The sequence below is a fragment of the Marmota flaviventris genome, chromosome 16 (assembly GCF_047511675.1).
Source record: "Marmota flaviventris isolate mMarFla1 chromosome 16, mMarFla1.hap1, whole genome shotgun sequence".
In the NCBI taxonomy this organism is placed as follows: domain Eukaryota; kingdom Metazoa; phylum Chordata; class Mammalia; order Rodentia; family Sciuridae; genus Marmota; species Marmota flaviventris.
Window position 1 is genome coordinate 54,793,001 of NC_092513.1, and position 23,469 is coordinate 54,816,469.

General features: G+C 41.3%; 1 protein-coding gene across 7 annotated transcripts in view; it reads right to left on the reverse strand.

Annotated features, from left to right (window-relative positions):
* Zbtb14 (zinc finger and BTB domain containing 14) overlaps positions 1-19,562 on the reverse strand; it is a 34,890-nt gene extending 15,328 nt beyond the window's left edge. For 2 of the 7 annotated variants that reach the window (XR_011704730.1, XR_011704728.1), the window contains exons 1-4: positions 19,238-19,562; positions 16,788-16,871; positions 13,342-15,206; positions 11,679-11,725 (exon numbers count right to left, since the gene is read on the reverse strand). Coding sequence is in view for 3 of the 7 variants with exons in the window: in XM_071602447.1 (XP_071458548.1) it covers positions 13,863-15,206; positions 16,788-16,790 (1,347 nt within the window). In the remaining 4 variants the exon portion in view is untranslated. Of the gene's footprint in view, positions 1-9,049; positions 15,207-16,787; positions 16,872-17,387; positions 18,388-19,064; positions 19,125-19,237 lie in introns of those variants that run through there. The other 5 variants (XR_011704729.1, XR_011704727.1, XM_071602447.1 and 2 more) reach the window with 4 other exon arrangements.
* Positions 19,563-23,469: the final 3,907 nt, after the last annotated feature.

Below are 23,469 nucleotides of genomic sequence, written 5' to 3' on the forward strand. Positions count from 1 at the left end.
CCATCTATTCTCATTGATTGTTTCCTCTAAGAAATTCTTTCATTTTTCACTAAGAATCTTTTTTCTTTTCCTTTTTTTTTTTTGTGGTGTTCTTGATGTGCTCATATATGTATGCTTTTCCTTTTTTGTCATTTATTTTTTTAAATATTTTTTAGTGTTGACGAACCTTTATTTTATTCATTTATTTACATGTGGTGCTGAGAATCAAACCCAGTGCTTCACACATGTGAGGCAAGCACTCTACCACTGAGCCACAACCCCAGCCTCATTTTATTTTTTTACAATAGTTTTTCCTTGTCCTTTGAGGGTTAGGGTTTTGATTTGTTTTTATTTGTTTGTGTGTAATTTCATTCATTTCTTTTTCTCCACAAACAGCCAAATCTTCTTGTTCCCTCTTTCTCCCTTTGTTTTTTTTTCTATTTTCTCCCCTCCTTTATAACCATCACTGTTTGCAGATGATATAATGCTATGCTTAGAAGACCCAGAAAACTCCCCCAGAAGACTGCTGAAGCTTATAAACAAATTCAGCAAAGTAGCAGCCTGTAAAATTAACATATAAAAATCAACAAATTTCCAACAATGAATCTGCTAAGAATGAAATCAGGAAAGCAATCCCATTCACAACAGCCTCAAAAATAGTAAAATAAAATAAAATATCCTCTTATCAAGGAGATGAAGAACTATATAATGAAAACTATTGAGAACACTGAAGAAATTGAAGAAGACACTAGATGGAAAGACTTCTCCTATTACTAGATAGGCAGAATTAATATTGCTAAAATGGCCACATGACCAAAAGCATTATATAGATTCAATGCAATTCCCATCAAAATACCAAAGAACTAGGGGGGAAAAAAACGGTTCTAATATTCATTTGAAAGACTAAAATACCCAGTATAGCAATTCTAAGCCAAAAAAGTAAGGCTGAATATGTCACAATTCCCAACATCAAATTATACTACAGAGCTACAGTAACAAAAACTGTATGGTACTGGTATAAAAATAGACAGACCACTGGTACAGTATAGAAGAACACAGAGACAAACTCAAATTTTGGACAAAGGTGCCAAAAACATATATTGGAGGAAAGAGTCTTTTTATCAAATGGTGCTGAGAAAACTGGTTATCCATATGTAGAAGAAGGAGACTAGGTCCTTATCTCTCACAAAAGTCAAATGGATCAAAGACCTCAGAATTAGACCAGAAACTATGTAACTCCTAGAAAAAAAATGAAGGGCCAATACTCTAACATATAGGCACAGGAAATAACTTTTTCAATAGGACCCCTAAAGCTCAGGAAATAATGCCAATATTTAATAAATGGTATGACATCAAATTAAAAAGCTTTGTACAGCAAATGAAGCAATTAATAATGTGAAGAGAGAACCTTCAAAATAAGAGAAAATCTCTGCAAGCTACTCTTCTGACAGAGGATCCAGAATACATAAAGAACTCAAAAAACTTAACACATACCCCCAACAACTCAATTAATAAATGGGCAAATCAAAACTACACTGAGATTTCATCTCATTTGTTAAAATGACAGCCATCAAAACATAAACAATAAATGCTGGAGAGGATGTGGAGAAAAAGGAACACTTTCAAACTGTTGGTGGAATTGTAAATAGTAGAACCACTGTGGAAATCAGTAGGGAGTTTCCTCAAAAGATTAGGAATGGATCCACCATATGACTCAGCTATACCACTCTTCAGTATTGATCTTAAAGAAGTCAATGTACTATGGTGTTACATGCATACCCATGTTTATATTATAGTAGCACAATTCACAATAGCCAAACTACAGAACTAGACTAGGTGTCCATCAACACATGAATGGGTAAAGAAAATGTGGTACACATACACAATGGAGTTTTATTCAGCCATAAAAAGAATGAAATTATATCATTTATAGGAAAATGGATAGAACTTGAGAACGTTATATTAAGCAAAATAAGCCAGATTTAGAAAGTCAAGGGTCATATGTTTTCTCTCATATGTGGAAGCTAGAGACAGAGAGAAAAAAAAGAAAAGAAATATTGGGGGGGGGGAATTGCATGAAAATCAAAGAGAGATCAGTAGAATAAAGAGATCAGGGGGAAGGAGGAGAAGAGGGAAGGGAAGGGGAAATCCTGGGGAATGATATTGGCCAAATTATATGGTTATATTGTGTGCATGAACAAATATGCATAGAGGATAATAAAGTAAGTAATAAAATATTCAGAGGACCAGTCTAGGAAAACCGGAGAAAGGGAAAACAAAAACGAGGAAGTCATAAATGAAATAATTCAAGAAAACGTTATAAAACTTAGGAACATGTTTTCCAGATTGAAAGGAATCACCAGTTTCTGGTGTAAAAACCCAAACCAAGAAACATATTTCAGAATGTGGGGAAGATGAGAAGTAAGAATATTCCTCAAATTTTTTTACTTAATTATTTTTTTGTTTATCTTTTCCCATCCCATGTATTGCAATTTTATTTTTAAGAGATGGGGTCTCTATGTTGCTCAGCCTGGCCCCAAATTCATGGGGATTCTGGAAATCTTCTTGCTTCTGTCTCCACAGTAACTGGGACCACCACATCTGGTTTTCTTCAAGCTTTAAAGAAAGAACCATTTATAGGTTACAGATAAAGTTTGAGAAATCAGAATGTCTTCAGACTTCTCAAGATATTTTCAAAAATTTGAAGATAGATTATACATTTAAAAAACTTGGCACTGGGGCTTAAACCAAGGGGTGCTTAACAGTTGAGCTACATCCCCAGTCCTTTTTATTTTGAGACAGGGTCTTGCTAAGCTTCTGAGGTTGGCCTTGAATTTGCTATCCTCCTGTTTCAGACTCCTGAGTCTGATTGGATTACAGGCAAGTGCCACTGTGCCCAACAGATCATACATTTTTATTTATTTATTTATTTTTTTGGTACGAAGAATTGAACTCAGAGGCACTCGACCACTTGAGTCACATCCCCAGTCCTATTTTGTATTTTATTTAGAGACAGGGTCTCACTGAGTTGCTTAGCACCTTGCCATTGTTGAGGCTGGCTTTGAACTCGTGATTCTCCTGTTTCAGCCTCTGGAACCTCTGGGATTACAGGTGTGCACCACTGTGCTCAGATAGATTATACATATTTAATACCTACATTTATTTAAATTTTCATCCTGAAAGAAGACGTGAGATTTTTAGAGGAGTGATCAAAGATATTATTATTTATAGCAATAACTATGCCCAATGTCCTTTATGTGATAACAGCAACATGCCATCTTGCACACTGTAAGTCTTCCTGAACTATGAATCTGGAGAGGGACAGGTCACCAACTGCCTCTTTCCTACATGAGAGACACAGTAAAACCATTGTTCTATAGTCATTAACAATCCTTTGGGATGTAAATGACTGGTTCTGGGGCTGTGTGGTTCATTTTGTCTTTGAAATTCAAACGCCTACAGAGATAAGGCTCTATACCATGCAGTTATGGATAGTTTCTTAATCCAGGTGCCATTAAAAGTTCCCAGGAAGCCCTCATGGTACAGAAACATGACATTCTTCATTTCCTGATAGATTATTTTCCAATCTAGAATTCTATCCCCAGTGAAACCATCAAATAAGTGCCAGGCTTAAAAGGACCTGAAAAAGTGCAGCTTTCATTCCGTCTTCAGATGGAGGATGTGCTTCTCCACCAAAGCAAGGGAGTGAGTCAAAAACAGCCTGGGACCAGAAATGGGAACACAACTCAGGAATAGAGCGCTAGGATCAAGCAAAGGAAAGCCCTGAGTAACTTCAGTGCCCAGGATCCTCTCAGATAAGAGTTCCTTCAAAAAGTTGCAAGAGAATATTGCACCCTTCTAACATAATGACTGGAGAGATTTAGGAGGAGAATTTAAGGTAGCATCAGTGCTGTTCACAGAGAAACTTCAACAAACAAAAATTACTAGCTGTAGGGAAACAATTTTGCTAGCAAGAAAAAAAAAATGATAGTATGCTAGGTAGCTAGTTGGAATATATTTATGTAATCACAACAATGTAAACCATAAATTTTGATTTAATAAAACTATATTAGAAACATAAAAAAGAATACAAATGTGATATGTAGGAGATATATAGGAGGAAAAGATGGCCATAGGAATAAGTCAACAGATTGAAGTTTAAACCTAAAAAATTAAGGAAAAGCAATATCTGCTTTTACTTACAGAAATAGAGGGAATCACCATATTTGGTAACTAAAATAGCTGAAATTGAAGGAGTTTAATCTTTGCCACATAAGGAGTTAGTCTCCAATTCCTAGTAAACTTATTTTCCTCAAGATAAACATTATAATTATTTTTCATAGAGTGCTTTTTTCAAAGAATTTTCCCATCTTTCTATCTTTCTATTCATCCTCTGTAAGAGTAAGATAAAACTGAACTCCAAGGAGTGACCTATTTTATTTTGAGGCAATGGGATTTGACCTAAAATAATAATGTAAAGCATTAAGCAGCAGTTATTCCCTTTCTCTTTAGTGGGGGAGGAGGTAAGGTGAGGAGCAGGTCGTGGGGGAGAGTGGTACATAGGAAGACCAGAACTCTATTCATGTGACTGATGTGTAATACCTTCCAGCTCTGGAATGTTTTCCAAGACCTCAGGTCTTATTAAATCCAAAAAGAGGCACAGAGCAAATGGCAGATTCTGACCATAGAGACAATTTCTTCATGTGGAAAGGGGTGACAGAAGAAAAGATCAAAGAAGACAACAGTGAAAATATTTGCATGGGGGAAAAAGGAGAAGACTTTAGATTCAGGCTGGGGAAGGAAGAGAAGAAGCTGCTCAAAGAGAGAGGAGCAAGATAAACAGAGATTTGGGATTTTTTTTTGAACTCAGGGGCACTAACCCTCTTGATCTACATTCCCAGCCCTATTTTGTATTTTATTTAGAGACAGGGTCTCACTGAGTTGCTTGCCGCGTCGCTTTTGCAGAGGCTGGCTTTGAACTCGTGATCCTTCTGCCTCAGCCTCCAGAATTGCTGGAATTATAGGCAAGCACCACCGTGCCCAGTGTAAACACAGATTTTTAAGTGCTGTTTTGTACTTTATTCCCCTGCTGACAATACTCAAGAAAGTTTCAGTGAAGATCCACATTATGTTTCAATACTTTTTATACTTCTTCTAACCTAGATGCCCTTTAATGAATAGATTAAGAAAAACTGTGGTGTATATACACAATGGAATATTACTCAGCAATAAAAGAGAATAAAATTATGGCATTTGCAGGTAAATGGATGGAGTTAGAGAATATTATGCTAAGTGAAGTTAGCCAATCCCAAATAACCAAAGGCCAAAAGTTTTCTCTGATAAGTGGATGCTAATCCATAAGGGCGGGGTGGCATGGGATGAGTAGAGGAATTTTGGATTGGGGCTAAAGGGGAGGGGGCTTGGGGATAGGAAACATGGTGGAATGAGAAGGTCATCATTACCCTACGTACATGTATGATTGCACGAATGGTGTGACCACAATTTTTGTACAACCAGAGATGTAAAAAATTGTGCTCCATTTGTGTACAATGAATTAAAGAGCATTCCGCTGTCATGTATAACTGATTAGGATAAATTACTTAACTTAAAAAATGATTTACACTTCTTTTGAATGCATCTCCAAAAGCTGAGAATGACCTTAAAATAGGAACAGGAACGCCCAGATTTACTTAGTGTAGTTTGAATTGTTTTGCTAGGAGCTGTAACAGTGTGGAATCATCTATATTCTTTCCATTTGGCAGTTCTGGAACTGCCAAAGTTCTGGAGTACTAGGAAATCTGGATCTGTGATCATTCTTTAGAAGTTAGAAGGCAAGAAAACTTCAAGTCATTAAATTAAAAATGCCTTAAAGTTATTAACCCAACTAACTAAATAATTACAGAATAATAGGCTTAAATCCTGAAATAACCTTGAAGACCCTCTAATAAAATCCCTTCCTTCAAGCCAAAGATATGGATCAGGGAGATGAAATCAGTTGCTCATAGTTCATATGGCAAGTTAAAGGCTAAGAAAAGACTTGAAATCCAGATGTTCCATCTTTTCATTGGTTGAAAATAACAGTGAAATTAGTGTCTGCCATGTGTATCAGTCTGTTTTCTGTGGGCAATAGCAATATTATGGACAAAATTATCAGTAGGCATATTTTTTATCTTGTTTCTGGATGTTCAAAGTTGAGGGTCTGCATCTCGTAATGTCTTACAGGCAGAGTCCCAGGATGGCACAAAGTATCACACAGCAACAGACACAGAGAAAGAGACAGAGGCAGAGACAGAGATTCTGCCACCAGAATTCAACCTTCAGTCAACTGGGGCTCACCCTAATGACCTTATCTCAATCTAATCACATTTTAAAGACCTCCGTGCCATACACACACCTAGAGACATCATAGTAGGATTTTTACCCTTTAGTTGGTTATGAAATGTCCCTCAAATGCCCATATGGTAAAGGCCTGATCCCCAGTCCATGTACCATTAGGAAGTGATAGATCCTTTAGGAAGTGGTGCCTAGTGAAGGAAGTTAGGTCACTGGGGCCATGCTTAAGTGGGTACCATTACTCTAGCTCTTCTTCTCTTTGCTTCTGGTTGCCATGAGGTGAACAGGCCTCTCCACAGAACCCTCCTGTCATGATGCACTGTGCTGCCACATACCCAAAGCAATAGGGACAAGGGACCATGGACTGACTATTCCAAAATTGTGAGCCAAAATAAACCTTTCATCTGTTTTAGTAGGTTACTTCAGGTATTTTATCAGAGTAAAGGAAAGCTAACACACTTAACACCTCATAAAGGGTATTGGATGTGGGACACGATCAAACCGTATCACCATGCGTAAGAACTTTCCACAGATTATCTCATTTAATTCTCAAGACTATTGTCCCGTCTTACAAATGAGAAAAGTGAAATTCAAGAAGTAATCTAGTATCTTGCCCAAAATTTTAGATTCAGGAATACACTCCCTAACTACAAATTCAGTTGCTATGGAACAAGGGTAGAATAGATACTGGATGGTAACAAGTAAATAGTCATACATGGTTAAAACATTAAAAAACAACAAATTTAGGAACTCGGGAGTTTTAAAGTCATCCCTTACCTCATCACATTGTGGACTAATTAAACTACTAATGTACCACTTTCACATAACTCACAGATATTTGGAAAAATATGATTAATTATATAGTACCTAAAATTAATTCACCTCTACTGTTTTTCATTCTTTTTCTCAGCCCCACAGTTTACGATAGGGTATCTAGACTATTAAACAAAATCTTATTTACATGAATGAGTACTGATCCAGTAGCCTTCCAATTGGGTTAATATTTCCTGTTTCATACTGGCTGGAAAGTGACAGAAAGAACAGAATAGCCAAAACATTTCCAGACTTAAAAGGAACAGTAGATAGGGGCTGGGGTTATGGCTCAGTGGTAGAGCGCTCGTCTAGCACATGCAGGGACCTGGGTTCTTTCCTCAGCACCACATAAAATAAAATAAATGTATTGTCTCCAACTACAACTAAAAAAATTTTTTTTTTAAAAAAGAAGGAACAGCACCTATACATACCCTTCATTTAATTAAATATAAATAGCCCAAGATTGAACTGTGATTAGGTTCTCCAAATATTACACTTCTGTCATTCTATTTGAGTTCAGTAATATTTTAAATTGATTATATCTGATTTTAAAGTCAAATTTCTCACCTATGACTTTTGGAAGAAAGGTGAGTTTATCTTTTAGAATAAGCAACAGTGGTGTAATCTGGGCAGGGAATCACCATTTGCATTTTGGCAGATGAAATTTAGAAAGATTATGCAACCAGGCCAACTAGTAATGAAGCTTGCTAGCAGTGGAGGTGAAACCTGAATCCAAGTTTCCTAACACCTTCCAGGGATAGAAAGAAGTCAAAGACAAGAGGAACAGGAAACCGCTCAACATGGGTGACCATTTTCACAGTTTCTTTTGGCCTTGGGCCTTTTGGGGTCACCTGGGCTCACTGTATAATGGAACATATGAAATTAACTAGTAACTTTGCTATTACACTGCAATCATCCATGACATTATATCTGCAGATTTTCGTATTTGGGGACAGGGTCTTGATCTGAAGCAAGGTAAAACAAAATTGGTTTACTATCTAGTTTCTTACATGAGATATTCTTGTAGAAATCAAAATATTAGGACCAATTCAGAACAGAAACCTAGGGGCAGCTGTTTGCATAAACGTCTCTCTCTCTCTCCATCCCTTTGTACTTCCTGCCCAACATCAGACAGAGGTCACTCAGAACACACACTCAGATACTCATTTTCTAGTGTGAGGCTGAACAAGGGTGACTAAGGGCACAGGCTCTGGGGGCAGAGATGGACCTGTTCTCCTGTCCTGGCTCTGGGAAGGGCTCTACATTGGGCAGGATTTCCAATTTTGAACTTGGTGTCTTTATCACTAATGACTACCTCTGAGTTGTCACAAAACATAAAAAGAGATTGTGTATACAGTGCCTGATGCCTGGTAAATGTTCAACACACACATACTAGGTTTGATCAAAATTGATCCTCTTGACTATCTCCAGTGACAGGTTCAAAGTGAGAAGTGAAAGCAAACAAAAGGCAGCAGTGACCTTAAAGAATCACCCATGTCTGTCCTTACTGAAAATAAAAAAGGACTATGTTCCAAGTATAGCATAGGGCGCTTTCATAGAACTCTGTCAAACTGACAGGCAGCCCAGATGTCCACCTTTTCAGATTCCCATGAGCTTATTTGCTATGCCAACCTAAACACATTGCTATCTTTGACTGGCAGTGGGCACAAACTGACTCTTTGCCCTCAGCCACTGGCGAGCAGACTCGCTCTTGATGCATCTTCCCTTCAAATTTTCTGAGTTACGAATGCTCTGGTCAAAGCTGCTGGCACCCCAGGTTATCTATCATTTTTCACTCCTCTATTTTTTACTTGCATCAGTATCTTTCTTGATGCCAAGTTCCACTATTTTAAAAGAAATAAACCTTAGTCTCCCATTACCATTCTTCTTCCTGAAATTTAGTATCAATGAAGAAAACTAAGAATCATTTTATGGAAATATTTAATAAATATATTTTCTCAGTACACATTCAAAAATTCCACTTGAGAATGGTGTATTTTGGTACCACTAAATCTCATGACAATGTATGAAACACCCTTAATTACTTTCTAAGATGTGTTCCTTTAACTGGACTAAAATACCACATATTTTAAAAAATAAGTATTCTGCACATTTATGATCAATAATTATTTGTAAACATTTGTAAAATTCAGAAAGGTAAGTGTTCTTTCCAGGACAATAAGCTCCAGGAGGGCAGGAATGGAGTTGTTCTTGTTCACTGTTGCATTCCCAGCACCCAGTCCAAGGCCAGACAAGTACAAGGCATTCTATGAGAATTTGTTAACTCACACACTTTAACCTTACTCTATACACTTTTGTGTAAAAATTAATGGAACTATCCTCTTAAAAGCAAAGTGTTGTAGCGAACTGTTATTCTGAAACCAAAAGGAAAAAAAAGAATTCTAGGGTAGTAGTCTAAGCACTTTGGAGAAAGCAACAGACTATCCTGGAATTTATACAAACCAGAAAGGCAAAGTCTGGGTGTAGCCTGAAATACATCATTTAGAAAAGCATAATATAAAAATATTTTCTAAATGCATGACTCCATGTATGAGACTCAAAAGATGGCTCTCAAAATTGCAATGCTGGCTCTGCCAACATGTTCCCCAAGAAAAGCAGGAAACCATCCAGAGGCCGGTGTTAACTCTTGACTACATTCCAATGACCTACTTAAAAATGGATAAATGATGAAAGACTAAGATGAATACACATATTTTAGAACAAAGCTGTAAATGGGTGGAAGCTTACAGAAATGCTAAGATAAACAGCTTCTGTAGACGTTTTCAGTTAAGACGATTTTAAAAAGTTGAGTCTACAATTCAGGGCCAGTGATTGTAGAGCTGACAGATGCCAAAGGCAAAGAGAATTAAGAACAGCAGGGAACATTTATGGAGCACCTAGAGCGGCATATGCTGGGCTAAACGATTTGTATTTCTATCCTCACAGCAGATGAGGTTAAAAACCCCTGTATCTACTTTAGAGAAGATGAAATCAAGGCTCAGGACAATGAAAACTTGTCTATGTCTATACATTAACTGATAAGTACAAATGATCAAAACCCAAGTTCGACTAGAAAAATCTTTCCATTAATCCACACTTCCTCCTTGTTACACTTGAAAAAGTCAAATGAATGAATATTGGTAACTGAGAATCTCAAAAATATCGTGAAAATATTCAACAGCTGAAATGTGTTACAACTCAGATAAATTACATCTAGGGTCCTTGAGATGAGATCAGAATGGTAACCCTGAAGGGAACCATAACTAACAGTTGAAGGGCAGAGGCCACTGTCAGTTTTTAAAGGATACATAGGACAAGAATGAGAAGGGGTACATATACGCTGTTAGCCAGCAGTCAAGTCTCTTCTGCCTTTGTATCACCAGGATCCTGCCCAGTGGCTCATGCAGGATGCTCAGGAGATGTTGACTCATTATTATCTTTAGATGCAGGATTAAAACCTTAAGTCATGCAGATGCAAGACTAAAACCCTATTTTGAATAACTTCATGGGGGGAGAAAGTTCCCAGTTATAAGGGAATATACAATAATCAAGACAGACTTGAGAGGAAAATGACACTTCTCCATTCTCCTTTTGGGAAGTCATGGTTCCCTGACTTTTACTATTCAAAACTCAATACTACAGTGCTTATAATTCTAGTTCAACTACACTTACAGTCTGTTCACAGCAGTTATCATCACTGACAATGCTACTACAAGAGAATGAATTCCAGGTTCCAAATGACTGAGTTACAGTATAATCCATTTAATTGGAAACTACATACACTTACATCATTTTCTCTCATTTCAATCTTTTCCTCCAACAAAACAGAAGTTAGTGTCAAGTTCATTTGATAGCACTTCCGTAATTTCCAAACACTTTAAATTAATGAGCAAGTTAACAGAGGCAAATTACCTGCTGCAGTTTGGGTTTTAAATGTTCTCCAAAAGCGCTTCTGTTGGAGGCTTGGACCTCAGCTCATGACATTATTGGGTCATGGTGGAACTTTGCATGGGACCTAGTGTGAGGTCTTCAGGTCTTTGGGGGCATGCCCTTGAAGGGCATCTTCCTCTTCCTAGCTTTCTGGCCAGAGATAAGCAGCTTTGTTCTACCATATGTTCTTTTGATATGGCACCATGGGCCCAAAACAACTGGGCCAACTGATCATGGATTGAAACCGCCAAAACAAAACTTCTCATCAGTTGAACATCTCAGATGTTTCTATAGTAACAGAAAGCTAACACATTGCCCTTCAGTTAAACTTCCCCAAATCCTCTTTCTTCATCAGTACCAGTACAATGCAAGTTGAGTACAAAAGTTAACATCAAGTTTATGGACATTCTCTTTATACAAACAGAAAAAGTAGCAGTGAAAAGGGAGTAATATTGACATTTAGAATTTCCCTTCCTCTCGTGTATGTAGCAGATGCAGGGTGAGCATATTTCAGAATTAACTCCCTAGTATATTAGAGATACCCTTGAAGAATCTAACATGATGGTTTCACTATCCAGGAGACTATTACAGCCAGAAGGATGTGAAGAAAGGCAGTTACTGACCAGGTCTCAGCACGCAGAACAGCTGTCAGGTTATGACTCTGCTGCCACTAAAAGAACACAAAGAAAACATGCACCCAAATACATACAGGAACCCAATACCAGTGGTAGAAATTGTAACAGAAATATATTTCTCATGCAAAATAGGCCAAATGACAAATACCTGCACAATACAAATAAAGATCTGAAAATTAAACTTTCTCTTTTGGGGGTACTGCCATGATTCTGTGGTTTCAATGGGTGTCAATCCCATGTTAAACCTGCAATTCTATAAAACCGTGATTAAGAGTATAGAAAGCATATTTTGGAAGAAACCTGGGTGTGTGAAAGATTGCTATGAAAAAAATGAAAACAGGAATGATAGAAGTATACTTTCTTTTATATACAAAAATGAAGGCCCAAAATATGGTTTGTTGAAGTAGCTATCAACAAGATGTTAAATTATTTTTCCTTTGCTTTGGTTAAAACAGCCTTGGAACAGCAGTCAGTTCCCCTTCTACTAACAGCATATAAACACAGTGACAGGACTACTTTTAGTACAGAATAAACAACTTTCAAGAAAAGAAATTAAATTAATTTTAAACTAAATTAAACATTTTTACCAATAAATAATTTCTTTTAAAGTAGCATCTTCATCCTACAATCTCGGGCAGAACATATACACCAATTTAAAAAATAAAGTTTCTCCCACAATAGTCATTACAGGTGTTAATGTAACAAGCTATTAAATGAATTTACTTTAATGTACTTAAAAAAAATTCTAGCAACCAAATATGAATTTTAACAGTTGTCATTTTCTACAATTGTACATATTCTAAAATAATTGACTAATACTTTCTTACAGAACATAATTCAAACTATTGTTGGCATTTCAATATATTCCTAACGAAATGGTTAAAAGAACATTTAGTACACCAAATCTGAAACAGAATTTATAATTCTGATTTACAGCTAATAAAAGGCAATCAATTCCTATTTAAACTGTAACCAGTGATGAAATATACTTCAATAACAAACATTTGGTCTCACAATCTTTAATATTGGTTAAAAACAGTCTGATGTTTGTTGCTCATGGAAGTTACTTTAATCCAATGTGCAAAAAAAGGTGCAGCCATCTGCTTTTACTTGAAATACATAAGACCAACACTACTATTTACACACTTAGAAGATTTTTAAATTTATTAATTTAAGCAAGCATATTGCATCTCTTTTATGGATAAATCATGTGCCACAGAGAGCCTAAAAGCTGGATGACATTCCATTAAGCCACACAAATGTTTCTTGTCCTAATTTTGAACCTAAATATAAATCCAATTTCAAAATCAATTAAGAATTATTTTGATCTAATAAGTCTTGGAATTGTTGCACATATGAAAACCTTGTCTCTGAGAGCTTTCACTCCTCTCACCACTGGTCTACTCCACAAACCCCCACTTGTTGCAGAAGGACAATGCCCCCAAAAGAGGAACCTGTGAACCCAGCCCTAAGCACCAGCATCCTGTGGGTTCACAGGATGATGTAGTACGTATGACTACAGCTTTTGGGGTAGATATGGGGCAATCGAAATGGATGAAGAAACACTTCAGCAAAGCAATTATTACCTGTGCACAAAAATAATGTAAAACAGTGACAGAAAAAGTGAATAAAACAAATATAAATCTAATACCATTCTGCATTTCCAGAACTTGGTTTCACACTTGCGCAGTGTTCTTGGTCAATCACCCACCAGCATTTTCTGGGTCTGTATGAAGAACGTTTATTAAGTTATTCAAACTGCTGTTTTGACCATAAGTCACGTGTGACTATGACGATTAAGAAATCAATTTACTCGATTATTACTCTGTGCAGTGCACTCACAACGCGAGTGTAGAGGATTAAAAATAGAACAGAAGTCTCTCACCTCTAAACTGGACATAGGAGTTCTCAAATTAAAATCATAAAAAAGAAAGGGAGGGGAGCTTACTGGCAACAATAGACTAGACAAGACACTGAAACGGTTTGGTCAGAACTTAGGAACGTAATTTCCTTGACAAAGTTCTAAAAACACCTAACCAATCACTGCCTTATGTCCAGCAAGTACATTGCTCCATTCATTTCCATGAAAACATAATAACTGGCATTCGCTGATCACGATCAATGTAGTCCCAGTCTCGGCTTCCCAGGCGCAGCACTCGGGTCCTGCCACCTCTAGCTACAGGCTATTGTCTCCAACTGCTGCTCGGCTTCTGCAGCCATGGCTGCGGCCTGCAACTGTTCAGTCTCGCTCTGGATGGCACTGGGGGTAACCTGCTTCCTCTCGCTGTGCATATTGTTCTCATGTCTCTTCAGATCCGATGCCTTGGCAAAGGCCTTGGTGCAGGAGCCACACACAAAGGGCTTTTCGCCTCTGTGCCTCCTTTCATGGTCCTTAAGGTGGGACTTGTGTTTGAAGGCTTTGTCACACATGTGACATGCGAATGGTCTTTCGTTACTGTGAACTCTCTCATGCTTCTTTAAGTCTGGGGCACGAATGAATGATTTTCCACACACCTCACAACTGTAGGGCTTATACCCAGTGTGGATTTTTAGGTGTTCCTTCAGGTGGGCCTGGGTGGTGAACCCTTTTGTACACATTTCACATACAAATGGCCGGTCTGCGGTGTGAAGTTTCTCATGCTTCCTCAATCTGCCTTCATCAGAAAATGTCTTACCACATGCTTGGCAGGCAATCTGCTCCCGGTGGTGACCATAAAGTAAATACTCAAACTTCATGTCACTGGTGGCAGTCCAGCCTGGTGTCTGTTCATCTTTTACCTCACTCATTCCATCATTAAATGTTAAGGCTTGAGGGGTCTGGGACCCCAAATCTTTGGACTCTGGGGTCTCCATGGATTCTACTTCCTGACCGTAGCAATTTACTTTTCGAACTTCCTCGCTCCCCAGCTCTTTCAAAATCGCTTCCTGAACCCTGAGTGTAGTCGTAGGTGACTTGCCGTCCTCTTGACTTGGGGGGGTGCCTTCTACTGTGTCATCTGAAGGACTGTCATCCTGATCCCCGATTTCTTCCACATCATCATCCTGAGTGTCAGCAGTATCTCCAATGGGGCGATTTATTTTGAGGCAATATTTACTCTTTGATTGGCCATTATTTTCATCAGGACTAGATACATCTCGCTTCTGAGAACAGAGTTTATCCAAAAATCTGATACCAAGAATCTGACCTGATGACATCATTAAGTTAACATCTTCCTTTTTCACGGAGATCTTTGCTGTGTACATGTAGTTCAGGACCTCTTCAAATATATCAGAACGAAGAAAATCTATCTCTATTACTGAAGAGCTATCTACCTCAAGCTTCTTGAAAAGCTTTTTAAAGTAGGTGCTGCAGGCGGCAAGAACACATCTGTGTGCTCTGAATTTCACATCTTCAACCACAATAGCAATATCACAAAATTCTCCTTCCAGGCGTTGTTCATTTAGTGTTTTCAGAAACAGAGTTTTATGATCATCGTCATTGTATTTAATGGTTTCAGACATACTGATGAAAAACTCCTATGAAAACATTTTTTAAAAAAGGAGTTTAGTAATCATGAATAATACTTCATAGAGAAAACACAGGCAGATTTTCATTTTATGACTGATTTTTGGAACCTAGCAATTTCAGAAAGTCAGTGTTAGGGATTGCCCAAGAATAAGGGCAGAAAAGACTGATGCCAACTGAGGGATTTCCGTACCGTTTTCTGTTTATCTTCAGTGTACAAAATATTTGTCTACTTACAAGATCAATAGCAACCTTCACAAAATACATGCCAAGCATTATTCTAGGCACTTTATATATTTTAACTAAATTCATGTCCAAATAACCTTGACTTATTCTACAGCCATTTAGTGAAGAGCTAGGACTCAAATGCAGATAATTTAGCTTCAAAATCCATGCTTCTAGATAACCAGAGGTAATCACAACATAAGTGAACCTCAAGGTTTAAGAAACAGTTTGGAGGCAAGAATCCTGTAGACCTGTCTATAGAATCTACTCTAATACCACACACAGAGAAGAGTTTCTAAAATAACTTAAGAGCTCTCAGTGTAAAGTTTTCTATACAGAAGAGAAAACCACTGACACAGAACTAGAAAGGGATGTCATTGCCAAAATACTCAGTGCTGTCTTCTAGTTTTTCCATAACAGTTTTATGTCACTCCTAAATGAGGGTCAAGGTTTAATGTGACCTAAGAGAAACAGATGACTTCTGGGAAAATAATGATGAGTGGCTTCATTCCCACTGGTCACTAACTGCCATCCAAATAAAAGTATCATCAATATTGGATGCACAGGTTGAATCTATTACCTGAAGTGCTTGGGACCAGAAGTGCTCTGGATTTCAGATTTTTTAAATTCTTGCATATATATAATATGAGATATCTTGAGGTTATGACCCAAATCTAAACATGAAATTCATTTGTTTCACATATAACTAATATGTATAGCCTAAAGATATTTTTATTTATTTATTTTTGAGTACTGGGGATTGAATCCAAGGGCACTGCATCTTTAACTACATCCCCAGCTCTTTTTATTTTTTAAGACAGAGTCTAAGTTGTTTAAGGTCTCACCAAGTTGCTGAGCTGGGCTTGAACTTATGATCCTCTGCCTCAGCCTCCAGAGTTGCTGGGATTATAGGTGTACACTACCATGCCCAGCTGAAAGTAATTTTATATAATAAATTTAATAATATTTTAAACAGAATTTCATGGTGTAGTATTTTCCACTTGTGGCATCATATCAGCACTCAAAAAAGTTTCAGATTTTCAAAATATTTTGAACTTCAGGTTTTTGAATTAGGGAAACTTGACCTGTTCTTGCTAAGAATTTTGAGTTATTTTACAAGAAAAGAAACTTAGAACTAGCATGAAGGACCTCTGTCACCATGTTAAAGAACTAGTCTTTTAAAAATAAGGTGTCCTATTTGTTCTCTTAAAAAAATTGTTTTACTTTTATTCAACATAATATAAATGTGAGGAAAACACAATTTTCCCAGAGAAACAGACTGCTATATATAATCAGAATTGAAAATATGCATTTTATAGCGAACACAAAATGATTTTTTCAAGATTTAAATTCAAAGGTATAATTACCATGAACAACTCAGGCAATTATCTTAATGCCTTAAACGCCAAAATCTTCAGATCAGAATAACTCTGATCAGGGGCACACCAGACCTACAGAGAAAAAGATAAAACAAGAGTGAGGTAACATCTTTCTCTATTTTGAATTCTCAACTAAGAATGCTGTCAAGAATTGGGTTAAAAAATAATAATAAAAAAAAAACCCTCCAATTTTTGTGCCTCTTGACCCACTTCACACTGGGAGTAGCAAAGTGGGTGATGAGTATCAGACCCAGTTCTGAACAGATATGGACTAGAATGGGTGAGGACTGGGCACAAGGGACATGGAGGGACTGTACACTGCAATAGGAAGGATGGGTTGGAGAACCGTTAAGGGATTACTCCTCATTAGCAAAGCCATGTCCACACTTGTACACATGTGGACCACTACACAGATGGCAAACTCCAATAAGTAGCCCTTACCCCCATCATTTCCAGTTGGGTATGCAACCTTCTACATTTTCCTCTAGGCTTGTACAAACATATACATGCACTTATATAAAAAACAGACAAAGCTGTACAAGCACACATGTAGCATGGGAGGAAAGAGTAGCTGTTTTCTTTACACACCTGTGTGATATCGAGCACACTTGTCTTTAAGATTGAACTTGTGAAATCCTAGTATTTTATCTCTATCTCCACAGTCTCAAAGAAATTTAGCTTTTTAACTCTTATCCGAAGAACTCTTTCCTGCACTCCAATATCTTAAAAACCAAAACTCTTCCTCTACTAAACCATGACCAAATAAACTGGTATAGTAGGAGCACAGGACTGAGCTGTAATACAGTCCCACAAAAAAAAAAAAAAAAAAAAACTGATGCAAACCTCTAACCTGAAGACCAAAGTTCCCTCTATAGAAAACACTAAGCCAACTAGAATACTAGGGGAGGTGTTTCTCATCTGCAGTGTGAAGGCTGGGCAAAATTATTTCTAAGGATGCTTCTTACTTGACCATTTTGCTCCCTGTTCTTTAGGGTCCCCAGGGACTACAGTCACCCCCAGAGAGAGGGCAGTCCAGGGAGAAGTTTCCTACCCTGTCAATTCCTAGTGATGTAACTCTTGGGGCTTAGAAAATAAAAGTGCACGGGTCATACAGTGTCCATGTGTGTCCTGTGTGTGCGCATATGTTTTCCTTTTGTGGCTAGTGTGTATTTGGCTGTCCCCCTCCTCAAGATCTCTTGAGGACCTGAAAGGAGAGACCATGTGTTCACTGGCTCATTTTTTTTCTATAGAGATGTTCCAATTGCTAAGTTCAGATGAGTCAAACCGGAAGACAGCCATTGCCAGTATTTATGTGGGTAAGTGCAAGAAAAGATGTAGCCCCCAACTACACCTCCACAATAAAGCTGCCCCTTTGCAAATGCTCCCCAAATCGCGAGCACCCAGAGTCGCCCGTATGGAGCAGGGAGTGGGGCTTCCCGCAAAGCCAAACTTACATAAGCAGCCGCAGCCGCCACCCCTACCCCCGAGCAGCTGCGACAATGGCTGCCGCACGATTTCAGAAAGGGGAGGAAGCAGGGAATAAAGAGCAAGATCCGAGGCGCTTTCAAAGCGTGTCCAGCCCTCACTCTCATCTCTTTAGGCCTGGGACGTGGGGGAGTGAATAAAGCCTTTTGCATTCCTTCCCAAACAAAAGCTCCCGGCCTCGGAGCTGCCTGGTGAAAGCGTCACTTTCCCTTTCATAATCAGACTAGGGGCGCAGGCTGTCGGCCTGAGCTCTGAGCGCGGGAAGAAGGGGCCGCGGCGGCCCGGCGGCGCGACCAGCTCGGGAGCGGGCGTGCGGCCGGCTCCGCAGCTCCGCGCCGCGCCCCGCTCCGCCCGCGAGCCCGGAGCTCGCGCCCCGCGCACTCCCCGGCCGGCTCGCGCCGGGCCCTCCCGCGCCCTCCCGTGGCCGGGGGCGGGGGCGGCGCGCGGCCGGCTTCCCGAGCTCCGCGGGCGCACCCGGGAGTGCGTGCGCGGGGGTCCCAGCCCCCTCCTCCGCAGGCGGCTGGGGGCGGCGCGGTGAGGCCCGCGGCTCCGAGGGGCGGCGCCGGGCGGGCTGCACTTGGCGCCAGGCTCGGGCCATCCCCACCCCCACAGCGGTGCACTGCGGCGGTGCGAGCGGGGGCGGCCATGAACTCGGCCGCCGAGCGCGCGCGCGGGGCCGCCACCGCCTGGCCGCTCCCCGAGCCCGCTCACCGGCCTGCGCGGCCCCCGAGCGCCCCATCCCCACGCCCAGCCCCGGCCCACGCCCGTCCCCGCTCGCACCGCGCCGCGCCGCCAGCGGCGCCGCACATCCTGGAGCTGGCTGGTGCCCTAGAGCTCGGCGGGAACGCGCTTCTTCAAGGCCGACCCGCTGCGCCAGCCGCCCGCTGCCCCCGCGTCCCCGCGCCCGCCTCGCGGATAGCCCCGGCCCCTTCCGCACCCCGGCCCGCGCTTACCTGCAGCCTGGCACAGCCACAGACACTCGCCGTGGGCTCCCCGCGTTCTTTAGCGCGCAGGCCGGGACGGAACGGACGCGGGGCGCGGGGGCACGGTGGGTGGCAGTGTTTTGGATTTTTTTTTTTTTTTTTGGAGTTTGGGGAGGGGGCGGGGTGGGGGAAGTCGTGCACGTCCCTGATGGTAGCAGCCCTCCTCCTTGCACGAGCACAGAATGTCTAGCCAGCCGTGAACACCCCCACCGCCCCCCCCTTCCCGTGCATGCGCGGTGCGGGCTGGGGGGAAGGCGCGCCGCCGGCTTGCGCAGGCACGGAACCCAAGGAGGCCTCCAAGTGGGCGAGCAGAGAAAGGGTTAATCCGGGACCTTGCCGACGCTTTCGGTGGTGTCTACGGGGCCGCCCCCGGAGGCCCCTGGCCTGCGCACGCGCGCGCACGCGCGCGACTTGGAGCGCGCGGAGCCCGCGCGCGGGAGAAGGGGTGGGCGGGGAAGGGGCGGGGCTTCGCTGTTGAGAAGCGTATGCACGAGCGCAGCCCGCGAGCACCCGCCCTGCCTGGAGCTCCCGCCTTCTGCTAAGACTCCTGGGCTCCCGCCCGCGCCCTGCGTCTTCGCCGGGGACGCGGGAGCCAGCGCTCCCGTGCGTGTGCATGTGCGTGGGCCTTTGCTGCCGCTGTGCGCGCGCGGGTCAAGCGTTTTGGCTTCAGGGCTTGCCGAGGCTCCTGGGTGGGATCCCTGGACAACTTTGCTCTTGATTCATTTTGGCCGGTGTGTGGATGAGCGCTTGCGGGCAAAGGAACTCGATTGGCGTCGCTACCGCATCTTTTATAAGTGGTTGTTTGCAGAATGAATGAAAAAAGTGCCATCTTTGATTTGAAGTGTAAGGGGTGAACCCAATCACCCAAGAGAAAGGGATTACTTCTGAATCAAGCCAAGCCCGCTCATTTAGCAGGGTATTCTCAAAGAAAAGTCATGCTGGCTGGAGGCGGTAGCCTTCCAGGAAGTCGTGGCCCTGGACTAGATTTCATTTGAAGCTCCATTAGAGTTGGGGGTCAGCTCAGGGCACTGTCCTTAAATCTGTTCTGGAGAAGTTAAAGCTCCACTACTGGTTGGGCCTGTGCCTGGCCTGAGTACCTGGGAAGTCCATTCAGCTCCCAGGTTTTCTGTCCACATTAAGAACGGGAAGTTGGATTGGAGCACTGCAGATGGCCTTTGAGTTGGTCTTTTATCACGATTTAACAACGTATTGCAGAAACATGCATAATTTAATATATGAAATTAGAGCGTACCTTCCTCTTGAGCTTGTATGCAAATTAAGGTAATGCTTGTTAACAGGGTACATAAGTAAAAAAGAAATGATATTATGATTGCCTCCGGCCCATGTCCCTGGCTGGAGATAGAAATGGGGTTCTTCTCCGTGGTACGGGCTGGCTGAGAAATAAAAGCTAAGAGAAATAAAATGGCGAAAAACGACAGAACACAGAAAGTAGTTTCAGAAGCAGAGGCCAGGACGGGCAAGCTGATCAGAGATCAGCTTCTAGACAAAATGGAGCCATGCCTGCTTTATTTATATAAGGAAACGTCAAAGAGATTTTATAGAATGGTCTTTTCCAAAAAAGGTTAAAGGTGGGCTGTTCAGTTCCTAATGGGTTATGCCTATCTCCAGAGCTACTGTGAGGAACCTTCCTAGCAGAGCGGAGGGAAAGATCACATGCATTGGGCAATCTATTGTGGGAGAGCCACCCAAAGTTCCCAATGCCAGACCGCTCTCTCCCTGGCTTCCATGCTGAGAGAAGATCCTCATGTATTTCACGGAGGGCTTCCTGAAGTTGCCCATATTTTCTAAAGGAAATTCTGTATGCCCTTGGTTGATTTTGTAATGTCAACCGCATTGGTTTAACATTTCCCAAGGTGCTTTTATACACATCTTTTCCAGTGCTCACAATAGCATGTGAGCATGGGGTTTAGTGAATCTGTTGATGGAGACATGATAGAATAGAGGGGTTCTAGAGTTAGGCACATCCAATTCCAGTAGTGGTTAAGCTGTTTAACTTTTTAAAACCTCAATTTCTTATTCTCTGAAATGGAGATGTTAAAAAGAAAAAAAAGGCACGTAATAAGGCAGTTACAAGGATTGAGTGTAATAATACCCAGGTAAGTGCTAACACAAATATTAGCTCAAAAGTGTTAAAAGGACCTGCATCCACAGATGGTTGATTCCAGTGGGAGGGGCAGGCCCAGACCCAGAACATCTGTCTCCAGAGTTCATCTCATCATACTTGATCCCCTGTGAATACTTGCTTGATTCTTGTTTGCATAGCATGTACACTTCAATTCTGTTTCTATTTATGGGAGAATAACAACAGTGTGTTATGGTATAGGGTTATGTCATCAAGCAATCAAGCCTGACATTGCAGTTACTGTCTGTGAACATGGCTAGCTCTCAGAAATGTTCATTACTTCTGCCCCCCCTTATATCACGCATGGACATTTTTATTCATTCTGCTTTTGTTTATTATCTGCTTACTGTGTGAAGACAATCTTTTTGCCTATGGCTAGGTTAAGTCTTCTCACGTATGATTAATCTGATGAAATTAGAATAATTCTGAAAAATGTCAAGGTAGAATGACACACTCTTGACATGTTGATTTTTTATCAGTTATTCCTTACATTTATGTTTGTGTCACCCAGGCTCTGCCTGGCTTTTTCTTGCTTGGTCATGAAGTTCATGGGGATGAATCTAAATTAAAGATACAACTCCATAGGAAGGAGGAGCAAGAGGTGGGAAAACAAAAGAGAAGGGCCTGACCCAGACTCTCATCTGTGTTCCCACACTTAATCATGTATCTCCCAACACTCATGAGGTTCATAGGAAACATCAGCTGACAAGTGCCAATTTAGGGGAGTTAATCAGGATCAGAGCCTTCCTCAAATAAGCATTTTTCCTCTCCTATAGACTGTCATCCTAGGTGATAGTTAGGATCCAGTAACTGCTGGGGGACACTCAGAGCATGTTGACCCTCACTAGGGATGTCCATGGCCTCCTGAGTGGAACCTGTTTCTGAGGATTGTGAAGCCTGGGCCTGTGGTGTGAAGTGTGAGGTGCTAGGGCCTGGAGTGTGTACAAAGCAGCCCCCTAAAGATTCTTGGGGGCTCGGGAGGCTAAGGCAGGAGGATCGCAAGTTCAAAGCCAGCCTCAGCAAAAGTGAGGCGCTAAGCAACTCAGTGAGATCCTGTCTCTAAATAAAATACAAAATAGGGCAGGGGATGTGGCTCAGTGGCAGAGTGACCCTGAGTTCAATCCCCAGTAACTCCCCCCCCCCCCCCCCGCCACCAAAAAAAAATTCTTGGAAATGACAGGTCATTTGGGGTTCTCACAGAGGAATGGAGTTGATTTCTCCTTCACACCTACCCTGGACCCTCCTGATTGTTTTGACGGTGAAGCACTGGTAAATGAGAGTGGGCCAGTTCTGAGTAGAGGCTTTGAGAAGCAGCCTGTATTCCACTCCTGGGCTGTGTGGTCTGCCTCCAGAGGAACACACACAGGTCACCACTTCCTCTTCAGCCTGGGCCCTTGAAGGCAAACGGATCTGAGAGAAGGAAGCCAGCCTGAAAGCCTACCTAAGCCCACCCCAAATTGGGGCAGACAACAGTTCATCCACAGATCCATGAGCGAGAAATAAAGGTTTGTTTTTTGAGTCACTGGGAGGTCATGTTTTGTGCATTGTTATTGAGCAAAACCCAGTACACCTGCAGAAGGAAATATGTCCCACCCAATGTCATAAGCACCCATCCCCTACTGCTCTGAAATCCCTGGGTATGGCAAATGAACAAAAATAGATCCACACAGAGACAAAGATGTGCTCATTTCAACAAAGGATCACATAATGATTATACAATTGTACATCGTGATAAGTGCTTTTAAAAACATTGCATATGATGAAAAAGGAAGAGGAAGAACTAGTTTTGATTGAGAAATCAGGGAAAACTCCAAAACACATTTAAGACCTGTAGGGCGAGGGAGAGAGAAGGCCAAAGCAGGGAGGGATTCATTTCAGGCAGATCTGGGAACAGGATCAAAGGAAGGAAATAGGTGTGCGTGACTCTTCAGAGGACAAAGTGACTGGAACACAGTGGACATGAGAAGGGCCCATAAGAACAGCAGGGCCCAGCAGAGGGCCTCACAGGGAACCGGCTGAGTTTTTTTATTAAGCACAAGAAAAACCATCAAAGGATCTC